The 15802-nt window shown below is 38.0% G+C and overlaps 1 protein-coding gene across 1 annotated transcript in view; it reads left to right on the top strand.

Annotated features, from left to right (window-relative positions):
- The first annotated feature begins 1802 nt into the window (after nt 1-1802).
- The window catches only part of LOC135074362 (forkhead box protein K1-like), a 75490-nt gene continuing 61490 nt past the window's right edge, over nt 1803-15802 (top strand). Inside the window, exon 1 of the mRNA XM_063968621.1 lies at nt 1803-2697. Within this exon, the coding sequence (XP_063824691.1) occupies nt 2333-2697 (365 nt within the window). The 5' untranslated portion in view covers nt 1803-2332. The remainder of the gene's footprint in view (nt 2698-15802) is intronic.

The following is a 15802-nucleotide window of genomic DNA, read 5'->3' as shown; positions in this document are numbered from 1 at the left end:
ACTTCTGCTTAAAAACTTGAAATCGAACCGCCCGCGCCCTTCCGTCACTGTAACGCATTGTAACGTTTTTCAAGACCTCCTCTCCCTCCAGATTGCATTACGTAACACTAGAACGCCCCCTTAGCAACAAATACAACTTCTCACTTAAAAAAAAACGCTATTTTTGTTTTCACCCACCCGAATGGGTGATAATGGGTAAAAACCGGGTTTTTACCCAAATCACCCAGTTTTAACCCAATCAGGTGAAATGGGTTTTTACCCACTACCCATCTCTAGTCGTGACAAGCATGCATGCCATCAAAGAAAAATAAAAAGTCACATAGCTTGATGTATAATTTTGTTCATTCACCAAACAATTTTTTAAAATCTTAATGTACAACTACACAATCAACAAAAACATGGCAACATTCGGGCGGTACTCCAGCGAAAAGTTTTTAAAAATATTCAACAAAAACACATGCTCAAAACTCTGTTTTTGAAACATGTTTCTTTACATGCGCCGTCTATACCTCTCGTGGCTTATGTAGACAAAACAAAGGTTCTCTAGAAAACAAAATGAGTTTGGAAATTCAATTTTAATGATTTAAAATTTAAAATAGTAAGACACAAGCAATACAAGCCGTGAGTACATAATGTTACATTATGTAATAAACGTCGCGTTAAGACCCGTTTCTTACTATTTTAGTTGAAATGGAACGCGAACGTTTAAAATCTTAAATTTTAAATTTGACGACAAGAAAAAAAAGCGTCGCTTTCACGTTAGACCCTGTTTACAGCAGATATTTTATGAAGAACTAAAAGTAGAAGATCAATTTGATAATTTGGTAGTGGTAGATAATCAAATTCAAATTCAAATATTTTATTTAGTACATAGGCACTTTCCAGGGCACTTATACACGTCCCAAATATAGCTTGCCCTACCACCACTTCGGGACAACATTATATGGGCTGGTGCTGAGAAGAAGTGGCGGAAGAAACTCAGTCTGTACTCAAATCTGTACTTGCACTAAACCACCAAAACAACTACGTAATAACCAGAGCCCCGATTACGGTAACTTTTAACGTCTACAATCCAGACACGCTTCTCGATTCTGCGATACGATTGGTCAAAACAGCTGACGTACGCTGTTGAACGACCAATCGTATCGCAGAATCGAGAAGCGTGTCTGGATTGGTGACGTTAAATATTACTGTAATCGGGGCTCAGGGCGTCAAAACAAAAAACAAACTATACTTAATTAACCGACTGAGCGAGAGGACCGCCCCCACCGCCCCCCCCTTACGCCGCTACTGCCTAGCCCCTAACCCACGCGGGGTTATTTTGTGTATACGTATTTTCCACCTGACATGAAAATCAAAAACATTTTTGATGAAAACAAAAATGTGTAGTGAAACAATGTTTTTGGTTAAACAATTTTGTTGAATGTTGAGATGTTTTTATTGATTGTCTAAGGAAAAGGAAAAAGGATGGTTATTGTTGATTGTGTATGGTCATCAACACCTGCTGCTGGAGACCCGCGATTCCTCATAAAGAGAGTTATTCTAAATTACCAGCCAAACCTCTTTCAATAATCTATAAAACAGCCAGTACAAAATTTTAATCGATTCCGAATGGTCAACATTGAGCACATCACTAACTCTGCGCTCCATTACACGATAGAAGAGTTTCATCGACGAAATAAATTTAATATTCAATTGTTAATTTGAACCATTTTAAGCATAAAAATAGCATATAAGTAGAAGTTTTAAAGAAAAATATACATAAACATTATTTTAAATGTCGGAATAACATATAATTTAATTTTTCAACAGTGTTCTGTTTGCAAATTTGCTTGTAACGGAGTGCAGCATGATTTGATTTGTTGTTAGGCTGTGTAGATGGCGCACCGAACTTGTAAACTGCGTATGCCGAACTGACGTTTTTGGTTATTTTTGTTCTCGCCTCGTGTTTACTTTAGTGTCTAATTTCGGTCCAATTGCGAAAATTCAGTTGTGCAACACCCGAAAGGTTAATATTTCGCTCGTAGACGGCATCATCGTGCTGAATAGTATCGATCCGTAGTTCCGGAGTAGGTATATGTATACAGTTTTATCACGTGGTGGTGTGGTGGTTTATATAATTCTTGTTTACCGCACAAGTCGGAACTTTGCGCATGTGCGTCCCGTCAGTAACCTCAAATTGTAGAGTAGGCACGGATTCGGCAGGCTCCGGATATCCGGGTCGCGACGCGAAGTCGGCGGTTCTCGCGGCGGGTTTGTGATGTGCCCTCGTGCAAGTCGTACACGCCCCGTGAGCGGACAGCGTTGGTGATACGGCACTCGCGCGGCTGTCATGGCCCAGACTCAGTTCACGCGGAGCTCCGAGAGCGACGCATGGGCGCTCCTGTCGCTGAAGTCGGCGCCGCCGTCGCCGTCCAAGGTGCAGTGGGCGCAGGAGCCGGCGCCGATCGCCATCGCGCGGCTGGACGGCCGGGACTTCGAGTTCATCATCCGCCAGAAGCGCGTGGTGATCGGGCGCAACTCGAGCCGGGGGCAGGTGGACGTCAACATGGGCCACTCGAGCTTCATCTCGCGGCGCCACCTGGAGCTGTTCTACGACCACCCCGAGTTCTACCTGACTTGCAACAGCAAGAACGGCGTGCTGGTTGACGGCGTGTTCCAGCGGAAGGGCTCGGCCGCGATGCTGCTGCCTAAGAGGTGAGTGCGTCACTTGATAAGGGCTGCGGCCGTTACTCTATTTACATGCGCTCATTAGCTTTATGTTTGTAAACAAACTTTTTTGTTTACAATCTACCCACCTGTAGTTTTTAAAAACTATTGGGAAATGTTAATGCTCTGTTGACACATATGGTTCACCTTCTTTTAGAATCCACATTGATGCTTTGTTTGATAAACATTATGTGGAAATATGTTTATTGCTCCATCAGTACCTGGAATAGCTCATTTATCTCCTTTAATTTGCATGTTTTGAATGTTGGATATTTATTATGTTCTATTTGTTTACAAGTTATCATTAGTCAACAACTACCCTTATCTCTGTTATAAAGAGTGTACACAAATATTGATAGTGGCCGTACATCACTTTTATACGTATTAATTATTGCAATGGAGGATAGAAACATATGAACTTCTTATTTGCAAGATAACAGAGTCCAAAACAAATCTGCCATTCAACGTAGTGGATGATGCAACACTTAGAAATAGCACTCATTGAAGATTATAAATATTTATTTGCAAGTCATTGCCACATACTCTTTTGATATAATATTTGCATGGTTTCAAATTAGATTTTTCAACTTTTCATGCTTTTCAAATGGGCTGTAAAATCAAATTTTCTGTTTTGATTTTAATGATTACCCACCTACCTTTTTATGCTGGTGAGTAGGTACTTACAAAACATTTACTCTTTTATTTCCAATTTTAAGAATATTTTTTTCAAATACACCAATCTTGTAGCGAACTATCCTCAAGTTTAGAAATATTGTTGCATGGCAACACATAAGCTGCTAAGCTTAGGCTATAATTATTATTTTGCTTTATTACTATAATTAATGTAGGAAAATAACTTAATTTTATAGATATGTCCTTGTATGCACTTATTAGGTATTATGTTTTGCAAAACAGTGCAACTAGTCGAGTAGTAGAACTTAGAACTGACAAATTCAATTATTATAATTTAACCGATATTAATAATTAAATTAAAGTATTTAATTATTACAGTTTTGAACACAATTTAGTACCTTCCTATTCATGTTAATTAATCTCTGTGTATTGTTTGGAAGAGGTTGCTTTCCATTCATAACACAACCTGGATTGTGGCTATGCCTTGTTTTTTTTCCTCGTTACGTTTATTTCATACCATTACAATAATCTTGATCTTTGATCCATTATAACCTGAATGAACTGTAACTAATATTGACAATGTTTAGTATAAAAGAGTAAATATTTACTCGTACACTACTATATTGGGTCATTCAACCATTTGAATGGTGCAATTATATGTATTGCAATTAAGTTTATATTGAACAGTTTTCCTACTATGTACACATTCTTGTGAACATACAATTATTGGTGATATTGTGTCATTGAAAGAGGATTGACCTTTACTTGAATTTATTAAAAAAAAAGATTACTTAGTTACTAGTCCATAATGCTAACATTGAACAACTATCAATCGATCAATGTGAGAAGCATTGGGGGAGGCCTATGTTCAGCAGTGGACGTCCTATGGCTGAAATGATGATGACGAATGCTAACATTTGAAAAGAATTGGATTTTCTAGTTGTAAAGAATAATAAGATCTGGCACATGGCTATTTAAAATTTTCCTTTTTCTCATACTAACACAAGCAAGCACTGCTATTATGTGAATAACTTACTAGCAATTTATGATGCAAATGGGTAAATCCGCGAAACAGTAAAAAACTTATGTTCCGATCGATAAAAAAAAAACTGTTGTAGTTCTGGTAAATTAAACTTCTGAATAACGATTCATACAAGTTTCCACATAAGGTGCCATGATCCATATTGATTAAATACTTCAAGTTATTTCGATAATCAAGAAAACACGCACTAAACGTCATTACCATCACAGTAAAAATACTGACCTTTGCCGTTGTCTTTTAATTTTTTTTACTTTACCTATACACAGACCAGATTTTGATTATAAATTTAAAATGTACATATTTACCGTGACAAAATAACAAAATTATATTGAAATCGTATTAGCCAATAAAATGGAATCATGAATTGAAATATTGTCACGAGAAATCGTCATAGCCATCGCGGCAGCATCAAAGGTTCTTTAATGCGGCTGCGACGCGACTTATCCCCGCTTGTGTCCGCGCGTCCCACTCTTCAATTCGTTGCTCGTAACAGAACAGAATGCACGTAAAATTTACGCAGCTCCGAGACTTTTTAAACTCCGAAAACGAGAGACACTCGCAGTTTGTCATCGGCTCGCGTCATTCCCATTTTGTGCGATTTGGTAAGTTTTATATATCGATATTTTTCTAATAATTAGCACTTTGTAGCATGTGATTACAATAAAAAAATGGCGATATTGAGGTGTCCCAATAGTGGTGACAATTATTTTTATATAATTTTAAAATCGTTTTCGTCATTACCATTAACATCATTACCATATCATTTAGGCTTATGGTGATGACACTTTGTATATGGTAATGATGACTATGAATGGTTTCCTAAAAGAACAATGGGACAAAACGTCCCCAGAACTGTAGCACTTTAATACCTACCTTATAATATGATAGTACATGATAATACTATAATTTTATTATAATATGACAGCTCAAGTGTGACATACATGTCTCAGAAAAAAGTTATATCTAAAATAAGAATCCATAAGCAACCCTGAAAAAATACATACAAAATCACTTTTGACCGACTTCAATGGGTATCACGACAGCTTGACCCCGGGACAATTCGACTCCTGTGACAACTCGACCCCTGCGACAACTCAAACCCTGCGACAACTTGATTTTTTTCAACACTCAACACTTTTGACTTACTTCAAATGGTTTCACGACTGCTGGACCATACGACAGCTGAACCCTACGACCACTCGAACCCTCCGACAACTTGACCCCTGCGACAACTCGATTAAATTACTTTTGACCTACTTCAAACGGTATCACGACTGCTTGAGCGTTAAGAAAACTCGACCTGGACACCTCGATCCTTGCGACAAGTCGATCTCTATTACAACTCGACCCCTGTGACAAGTCGAACACTGCGACACGTCAACCCCTGCGACTACTCTGAGCATTTATTCTAGATTCTGTTCAGGCATTGATTGATGGAGCTAAATGGTTTACAATAAGTATCATAGTTGTCATCGGGGTCGAACTGTCGTAGGTTCCCTACGACAGTTCGACAACTGGACCCCTGTGACAACTCGACCCCTGCGATAACAAGATTAAATTAATTTTAACCTACTTTAAACGAAGCTCGACCCTACAAAAACTTGACCCGGACAACTCGACCCCTACGACAAGTCCAAAATATTCAACTATGATACTTATTGTAAACCATTTAGCTCCATCAATCAATGCCTGAACTGTATCTACAATAAATGCTCAGAGTAGTCGCAGGGGTTGACGTGTCACAGTGTTCGACTTGTCACAGGGTCACAAGTACAAGTTGTCGGAGGCGAACCCTCCGACAACTTGTACTAGTGGTCGTAGGGTTAAGCAGTCGTAGGGTCCAGCCACTAGCGGCGTAAGGGGGGGGGGGCGGTCCGCCCCGGGTGCCACTCATCAGGGGGTGACAAAAGTCACGCAGATTAGTACTCACTGGCGCTAGTATAACGAGGATATGCCATGATTGGGGGGGGGGGGGGGGGTGTTGCGATTAGTATCATATAGCTCATTCGAACTAACACCTTTCATTCATTCAATCGGTAACCCAAAAGAGGGGGTGCACCAGACCATTTTGGGGTGTCTTACCTCCCCACTATATGTATACCCAACTTACTTACATTAAGGACTTATGACGGGGGATGCTGTGCTGTGCTATGCCCCGGGTGCCAACCCATGCTACGCCGCCACTGTCCAGCAGTCGTGAAACCATTATTTTGAAGTAAGTTAAAAGTGTTGAGTGTTGAAAAAAATCAAGTTGTCGCAGGGTTTGAGTTGTAGCAGGGGTCGAGTTGTCACAGGGGTCGAATTGTCCCGGGGTCAAGCTGTCGTGCCCTTTGAAGTTGGTCAAAAGTGATTTTGTATGTATTTTTTCAGGGTTGCTTATGAATTTTTATTTTTGATATAACTTTTCTGAGACATGTCACACTTGAGCTGTCATATAATAAAATTATAGTATTCAATTCAATTTATTCATTTAAAGATAACAATGATCCACATGGTTAGTAAATGGGTGCCTTATACAACTATGTTAGTAATTTACTTATTATAACATACCACTAATTATCCAACCCGTTCGGTAAGAAGTAGCCGAGGGAAATGTCGGATAATAGGAGAGTCGTACCTCTCCGCCACGGTCTTCAGGATACTGTTGGGGCTCGCCCGTATCCTACTGAGCAACGAGGCAGTCTTCTTGCATAGGACAGCAAAGAAGCCGTCAGTATGCGACTGAGCAAACATTTCCGAAGCACTGCAGAAGCGAGGCAAGCCCAACAGCACCCTGAAACCGTTGTTATATTGGACCCGAAGGACGCCAAGCGATTTCTGCGAGTACGTGGTCCATAGGTTTCCCGTGATAGACTCTGACAGTATGCTTTAAACAGAGTGTTCTTGACATGGTCATTACATCGGGCAAACCTGCGAGCCAACATATTACACCTTACTGCCAGCGCCCTTCGTTCCCTCTCGATATCAACATGATCTTTAAGGTCATCAGTAACGTAGTGTCCGAGATATTTAAATTTAGTGGCTCTGTTTAACTTTACCCCATTAAGCAAGAGGTCGGGTACCACGTTTGGACATTTACTGGCGGCCTTAAATACCATGTATTCGCTCTTCTTCACATTATACAAATAAGCCATGGCATTTAGCATACGCTTCACACACACCCACCATCTTTCTGAGAGCCCCCATTGTTGGCGCCAGCAGTACCATATCATCAGCGTAGCTTATGTTGTTGATACAAACACCATCTACCCAGCATCCGATACGCATACTGCTAAGGGCAACAATGAGGTCATTTACGTATAGGTTGAAAAGCCTGGGAGACGTCAGCCCACCCTGTCTCACCCCGCACTGCAACCCATACTCCTCAGAAAAAACGTTAGCCCATCTTACGCTGTTAATCTGGTTAGCATACTAATAATGGAATATTTGTGATACTTCTGACGGGACGCCCTGCCTCCTCATCTTATCCCAAAGGATGTCATAAGACACAAGATCGAACGCCTTGGAGAGGTCGAGGAAGCATGCGTAAATGGAAGTCCCCTGATCCGTGTAGTACCTGACAGTGTGCTTAAGACTAAGGATGGCGCTCTCGGTCGACAGTCCAGGCTTAAACCCGAATTGAGCATTATGTGATTTTAAATATTTATCTAGTAGAGAGTCAAGCACACTGTCAAGGACCTTTGCCGTGATTGTAGCTAGAGAGATCGGTCGGGTATTAGCATGGTCTATCATACAAGGTAGGTATTAAAGTGCTACAGTTCTGGGGACGTTTTGTCCCATTGTTCTTTAAGCTTTGTTTTTAAATGAGAAGGTTTTTTATTAGTTTACGAAAAGACGTTTTTTTATTCATTTCTTGTATGTTGACTATTGTGTAAGTCTAAGTAAGAGTACCTAGGCATATTTTTCAATCAAAATCCTCATTGGTGTAAATATGTATTTTTTCTGATTCTGAATAATATTAGGAACGTAAAAAAAATTTAACTAATGTCCGTATTGTTCCAAATTCAATAAATTCATTAAAATATTGAATACATTTATTTTTATTCCAACACATTCTTTAATAGGTACGTGCTTAGCTAGGAAAATAACATAGATAAAATTGGTGTTTAGCTAAACAATTATATTTAAATTTTAGTTTTTAAGTAATTTTAATTTAATGTATTACTATAAAATATATTTCGTCATCACCATTAACATAAGATCATTACCATTTTAATAAAATCATTACCATTAGGAAAACGTCATTACCATTTTGTGAAAAAATATTTGGACGCTTGTTACTTCTAAAATCACGATTGAATCTAAGGGCCTCACACTGATCTAAAAAGCTTATTGCTTAACCTTTCAGTTTAAGCTAGTTTGCACGCATCCCTGTTAAGTTTTTCAAAAAACGTAAAATAAATCCCGCGGAATAAAATCGGCGGATCTACCCAAATATACTCTTTCATAACTATTATTATTATCATGCATGGCTTGTTGATCTTGAAGTTGCCATTTACCTGTTTATAAAACATATACCCCCCACCCCCCTTGTTTGCTAGATAAACATTTAGGTCTGCAACCAGTTATACTTAACACTACATTGTAATACACAAGTGTTTGTACCTAGCACTTGTTTGTATTAGTCATAGGGCTGTCAAATTACAGATGTCCAATTTGTGACATGAGAATGTGACCTGTCAACATCTTTCAAGCTGTCTCAAAACAGTCACAATGTTTGCTTATTGCAAACGGATGATTCATGTTTTTGTTATGTATGGGTGTGTAGTTATTAATATCATCTAATATTACTACCCAAAGATTTAAAGTTTCTTATAAGATAGTTAATTATTAATATTTTGTTTTGAATCATCATTGTCACTATAATAATAACAATCAATAATGGACTCTCAAAAAGGCACATGATAGTAGATTATTACCAATTTAATGTGATAATTAACACAATTTAGTTTTGTATTTGCTTCCTTGTTTATTGCCCAAATTGATGATAAAAATAGATCTATCTTTGAAACTCACTGCTCAGGCCCAAAATTACCTACATGGTGTGGTAAATAATTTTTCATGCAATATTTTTTTATGATGGCAACCCTAAGCACAAAGTTTGTATGACCATGTTTAGTGTTTGAATCTGTGTCACACATGTCCCACTCGCATATCGTGCCTCCTGCGACCTTGCGTGTGCCTTCTGTGTTCATGCACCCTATTGCAATCAAAACTGCATGTTATTGCAATGGAAATCCAATAGGATTTAAATTTCTATAAAATTATTTATGAAATTAACAATCAACTGTTACTAATTCCTCTTAAAATCAATGGAATTGCTATTCTACCTGAAAATCAACCACAGTAAAATGTAAAACAGCATAGTAGTATTTATAACAACCATAATAATACGATTTTATAGAACTTTTTCCTTACTTTTTCCCTTAAGGTAACTTCTCACCGAAATACCAATTGGTGATGTGTAAACAAATGCGTCAAACTTACGCTAATGTTAAGTGAAACCTACTGCATACCTACTACAACATTTTTGGTACTTATGATTGTATAAAATACTATTTTTATAGAATTTTCTTCAATAAGACTCGATTCTTTGCCCAAACAGGAAAAGTCAATCACAATGCTATTGCAAGTGCATGACAGGTGTGTCGTGGAGAAGTGAAAGTGCATTACTAAGCACTGGTTAAATAACGCTCAGTAGTTTTCCTGCTATATGAGTGTTTATTCCTTATTGTTTTGTTTGATGTATCACTTATTGATTAGTCCAGCATTGATTAATTAATGTGATTAACCTCATCAAGTTTGATTTATTTCAGTATTTGTTGATTTTCTCTACTGCCTCGGTTTTTTTGATAGTGATCCAATTTAGATTAATTAATACAAATCAAGCTCTCTTTGTGTTAAATGTCTAATTAGAAACTTGCCATACTCAATATTTTATGATTTATTTGTTCTTTGAATATGCTTTACAAATTGCAAAATTCGTATACCACACCAGTTCTGCGTACTATGTGCTCTGCCCATTGCCACTTCAGCTTGCTAATCCGTTGGGCAATGTCAGCGACTTTAGTTCTTTTACTGATCTCCTCATTTCTGATTCGATCTCGTAAAGAAACACCGAGCATAGTCCTCTCCATAGCACGTGACCAACACAAATATATTTTTGAAGTACCGCATGTAGTTATAGCACTTTTAGTAATCCCACTAGCATGTGGCGAAGTGCAAACACTATAAATAATGGGTGGATTCATTCAGGCCATTATAAATAGTTACAAGGTAATCGTAGAAGTCTAGTACTAGCACTAGTCGGTGTTTACTCCGCCGCGTGACGAATGTTTGTTTGTGCGTCTGTTGCGTAACGAGCTGATGGTATACGGCCGTGTATTGCGTGCGGAAACGCCTCGTCTGTTTTGACGCGACATTTTAAACATCAATACGCTGCACTACTGCTGGTAAGATAGCCAGTTCCTTTGTGGTTGAGGATACCGGGCAAAGCTCCACCTCGACCTTCAGTTTCCACCTTCGGTCTGATCATCACTTCCCATCAGGTGAGATGCAGGCCAAGAGCTTCCTCTTCGAGGATAAAAAAAATCGCTGATCATGTCAAATAACATATTTTTGGTGGCTTTCAAGGTATTTATTTATTTTGAAGTGTCTTTATCTTAGCAAATGATCCACTTTTCCTAGAAGCCTTTTTCTTATTTGCCAGATAACTTCGATATCATGATAAAACTGTTTCATTTCGTATGTTTTCAATAGTGTCGTAAACAGGAAAATTGCTCTTAACATTGCTAGATAATTCCTTTGTCATGAGATTTTTCTACAGGCCCTTTGCCAAATCTTTAGCTGGCGTTTCTCATGACAAACATTTTGCGCTGCAATAATGTTGAGGGCGTTGCTCGGCAAACTCCCTAGCCGTGTGTCACCGCGGCGACACACGGGGGCAACTGCCAACGATGCGCGTTGCGCAATGCGCCGCTATGTTGGTAAACACATGTTTTGCTATTGAATAGATAATAACTAGTTATTAATCTACAACTGGGAGGGTAATGAAAATGTAATTAAAGCGTTGTTTACATTCGAGACAGCTTTCATTGAAAAGTTATTTACGTTCACTGTGTTGACTTGTTTTGTTTATCACCGGCCTATTATTGATTGGGAAATTGTTGTTGTTGTGAAGCAGAACTAAATCTCTCTGATTCCTTCGAGCTTTATTGGTTTATAGGACTACGCCAACTCGTAGTTTCATTTCTCAATGTTATTGATTGTAACAGGACGCCTTGTAACCTCAGGGGTTATAGAAATCTCTTGCCGTGTGGGCTTTAATAACTGAGTCATCACATCTAATCGGATAGTTGGAGTCGCTCGATTTAAGAGATTCAATTCTTGTACCTTTGCCATTTGTCATATCTTTAGTCCATCAACGTCTGCTGACGTGCCTGCACTATTTAATATCTGTTGGGAATGCCATATTGATCCACGACGACAATGCATCCAGGGATCGCGCGGCTGGCATCTTACGCTGCACTGGACGTTGCAGCAGCCTTTAGAATTAAAAACCCCCCGCAGAAGCGGCCATGTTTTATCTGTCGAGTTGATCTAATCTATTCTAGTTTTAACTGGTTGCGTTTTAGAAGTCGTCAAGATATCTATAGATCCTTGCTTGCGATACAGGAGTTTCAAGAGGCGGGTTTAGTCATATCATCATCATTTCAGCCATAGGACGTCCACTGCTGAGCATAGGCCTCCCCCAATGTTTTCCATGTTGATCGATTGGTAGCGGCCTGCGTCCAGCACTTCCCTGCTACCTTTATGATGTCGGTAAACCTTGTGGGTCATATTCATATTAATGAATGTAAAATTACTTGCCGCTTTTGGCCATATACTTCAAGCTCGGACACACCCAAAAATTTATCTTTGTAGAAGGCCATATTATCTTCGCGGTTAATTTTAGCTTTGATTCATAGTTCATACCCACTCGTTGTTTTTTGCACAAACAAAGGTAAACTTGTCTACTCATTGTGACGGTGTCATTGTTCGCGTTCATTTTCCATTCGAATGAAATTGTGTTCATGATAACAAAGTAATTAATCGATTAGGACTTCAAACAAGTAATGATAAAACTAAAGAAGATTATTGGTAACAGACATGTAGACATTTTTTAATTATTGCATCATCAGGCCATCTCAGGGAATCACTCGAGACAATCATCGTGTGCGTCATTATATGCACAAAATTTTGCATAAAGTGACTTAATGCATTGAATGAAGATCCTTAACTTAATAACTGGAACTTGGAAACTACATAAGAGCCGTGATGTGAGGTACAAGGCGGATGTCTTTCTAAGCGCGTGATTGACTAATAAAATGCTATTTCAAGCAAAATAAAATAACACATAAAAGTAAGCCACTACCATTGATATTACAATTTTTGTAGGCATTCCTCCTTACATTTGAACTTCCTCGTTTACTAATACTAACTCACAATCATCTAAAATTATCCACTACTCTAGTATTGTTGCCGATTCTATTTGTTTTGACGGCTCCTCTAATCGCCAGCGCATAAATTCGAAGGTTACAACGAAATGCGGCGACTGCCAAGCAATATTGGCGATCATAACGCACATATCCGCGACAGTTAGGTCCGATTTGCGTTGCCGGTGTTATCTAACGCTATTTATACTTCGGATACAGGTTTGGCGACCTACTACATGTGATAATGCAGTGCTCGTCTAGCTAGGGCATTGCTTCTTGAAGTGGGTTATGTATTTAAAGTGCAGCAGTGCTCCAACAATTTCTACATTGAAATCCTGGTAATGACATCTTTTCGTCTGTAAAATTAGAATGCCCCTAGAGAAATTACTTCACTAACATTTTCTTTTTGTAACATTTTGTCAATATTTGACATAAAACATTATATGAATGTCCATTATTCTATCAAGTACTCCAATCTTCTATTATGCAGGAGCTTTTTGGACTACCAATTAAGTGTTTTATTAGTTAACATCTTGCGTTATCTACAGGCATACCAACAAGTTAACAAACCACTCCTGTTGTTCTAGCGTTTATTATGCTACTAAAAACCCACAAAGATCCCGTCAGAATGATAAATACGGTGTCATGGTGTCGCCTTTTATAGCCCCAGCGAAAAACTCTTGCCCATAACGTGGGAACTTAGCTTGAAAATAAACAAAACAGTCTGATTTTAATTGTTAACTTCTATTAATAGAGTTGTTCACATGGTTGTAAAGTCAATCAAGTTAAACACTTTAATGTAGTTAAAATAGGTGCGATTATGCAACAAAAAAGTATAATCGGATGCGCTCCCGATTGTACCGCGGTTGTTGCCTTGGCGATATTAGCACGCGAATTTATCATCGGTCCTTATCGGCTTTCATAAATTAGACAAGGTGCAAGAATGTTTGAGCGAGATAAGCCCCTGATACAACTCACTACCGATAAAGCTAACGTGACAGAATGCTGTCTGGAAAGTAAGACGACAGTAAACAATAAATCTTTCCAGATGATATGATAAAGTGGCCCCAAAAAACTAGAACGCTTCACAAAAATTCGTGGATGTTACACATTACCTAGCATTTTTTTTTAGGTGTTTCAATAATAAAACACTATTTGCTGGGTAAGCACTCTCTAAGCTTGTACAGATGGTATGGATGGCAAAAAAGCCAATTCTTTTTTGCTTTTTAGAATAAATATTCTACAGCTCAAATGCAACAACTTACCTCAAGAGAAGGAAGTTCAAATCATTAAAAAAATACCTTTCTCAAATTGACATATTTTATTTTTGACAATTTGGATTCTGTATCTGTAGAATAGTGTTGCACTGCATTTGAGCATTTTTCATTAACCCATACCATTCTTAAAGCAACACCCTGTATACACTGCACTCTCCTGTATGATAGTAGAAAGAGTTGTCCTCATTTCTTCGATCCCTCACCTCATTGGTGTATCGTCAAGTTCCATCAATGAAAACATAAACAATGCCTCTTGCTAATCGTAATGAAGTGGTTTGCTAATGCCGACTTCTCTTCACACATTAGTTCACAACTGACGTGTCTATGACTGGGTTTTCTCACGTTTGGTGAAGTCTAAGGTATTATGAAAGAATACTCAAAACCTAAGCTTCAATTAGACCAATTACAGGCTTTGATTTTATGGTTGTGGCGATGTTATCCTACTCCTACTAATATTAAAAAGCGAAAGTGAAAGTTTGTGTTGCTAGTGAATGTTAACATGTTTGTTACTCTTTCACGTAATAACTATGGATTTTGATGAAACTTCACAGTATTATTGTTTGACGATCAATTGAATTTCACGCGGATGAAGCCGCGGGCAAAAGCTAGTTGTACATAACGTTTTGTGTGAACAGCGTTTCTTTAACCAACCACTTAAAGTACCCATTAAACCTCACGACTCTATTGAGTTAATTACACATTCTAAATTTACCTGTACCCAGTCTCTGCATCAAAGGCGAATTAGCTGCTATCTAAAATTGTATCACAAATTACTTGTTTACCAGTCGCCGTATCCTTGTTTGAGCGCAAGTGTGCACGAGTAGGGATGCAACGATATAACGAATAATATGCATAAAATATATCGATAAGTAATGATTATTTTAGCGAATTTTGGTGATTGCCGCAACGTAAAAATAATCGTATCATCGTACTGCAATCGCAAAGTAATCGAGTGATGTCGTGTGACTCGATTCGATAATTAATTAATTCCGATAAAACTGATATTTTGATAAATTTATAGCTAGTCGGAATGTGGATCGAAATAATTTTGTAGCGGTAAACGTCATTCTATATTATTGATTTTCTTATTGATTTGCAAATAATATTTTTTATTGTGCTTCTATCAAAGTAATGTTCGTTATTCCATTGTGCTAAATAGTACTAGTGGCGCCCTCTTTGTCAATGTTTTGTCTTTGTCAATGTTATGTTTTTGTTTTGTTTTGTATAATGTTATTTTTTTATTTTTATTTATAATGTTGGTTGGAGAGGCGCCCGCTGAAAACCAGCGTCGGGGCACGCGTGCATGCACGCGTGGCTCGATTAATGCTGAGCGGGCACCTTTTTGGCACAAAAATATGCGTGTATAGTTTTAAGTCCCTTTGTTCTGTTTTTTATTTTTTTCCTTTTTTGTGTCAAATAAAGTTTTTCTTATCTTATCTTATCTTATCTTATTATAATTATGTCGAAAAGGTTCAAAATATCGTTTTCCAAATACTTTATTTTTGGGGAACCATTCGGATCCAGAACTTTTCTGTTTTACATTTTGATTTGTAAACAACATTCTTCGTTATTTTTGTTGTTGGTTTGAACAAGTTTGGAATTATCGATATTTTCATTTTATTTTCTTTCTTTTCTCTTTATTTTTTAAATCAGTCTACAGTCGATCC

This window comes from Ostrinia nubilalis, chromosome 9 (assembly GCF_963855985.1).
Source record: "Ostrinia nubilalis chromosome 9, ilOstNubi1.1, whole genome shotgun sequence".
NCBI lineage: Eukaryota > Metazoa > Arthropoda > Insecta > Lepidoptera > Crambidae > Ostrinia > Ostrinia nubilalis.
The sequence above is the reverse complement of the archived record's forward strand: the minus strand, read 5'-3'. Positions and strand labels throughout refer to the sequence as shown.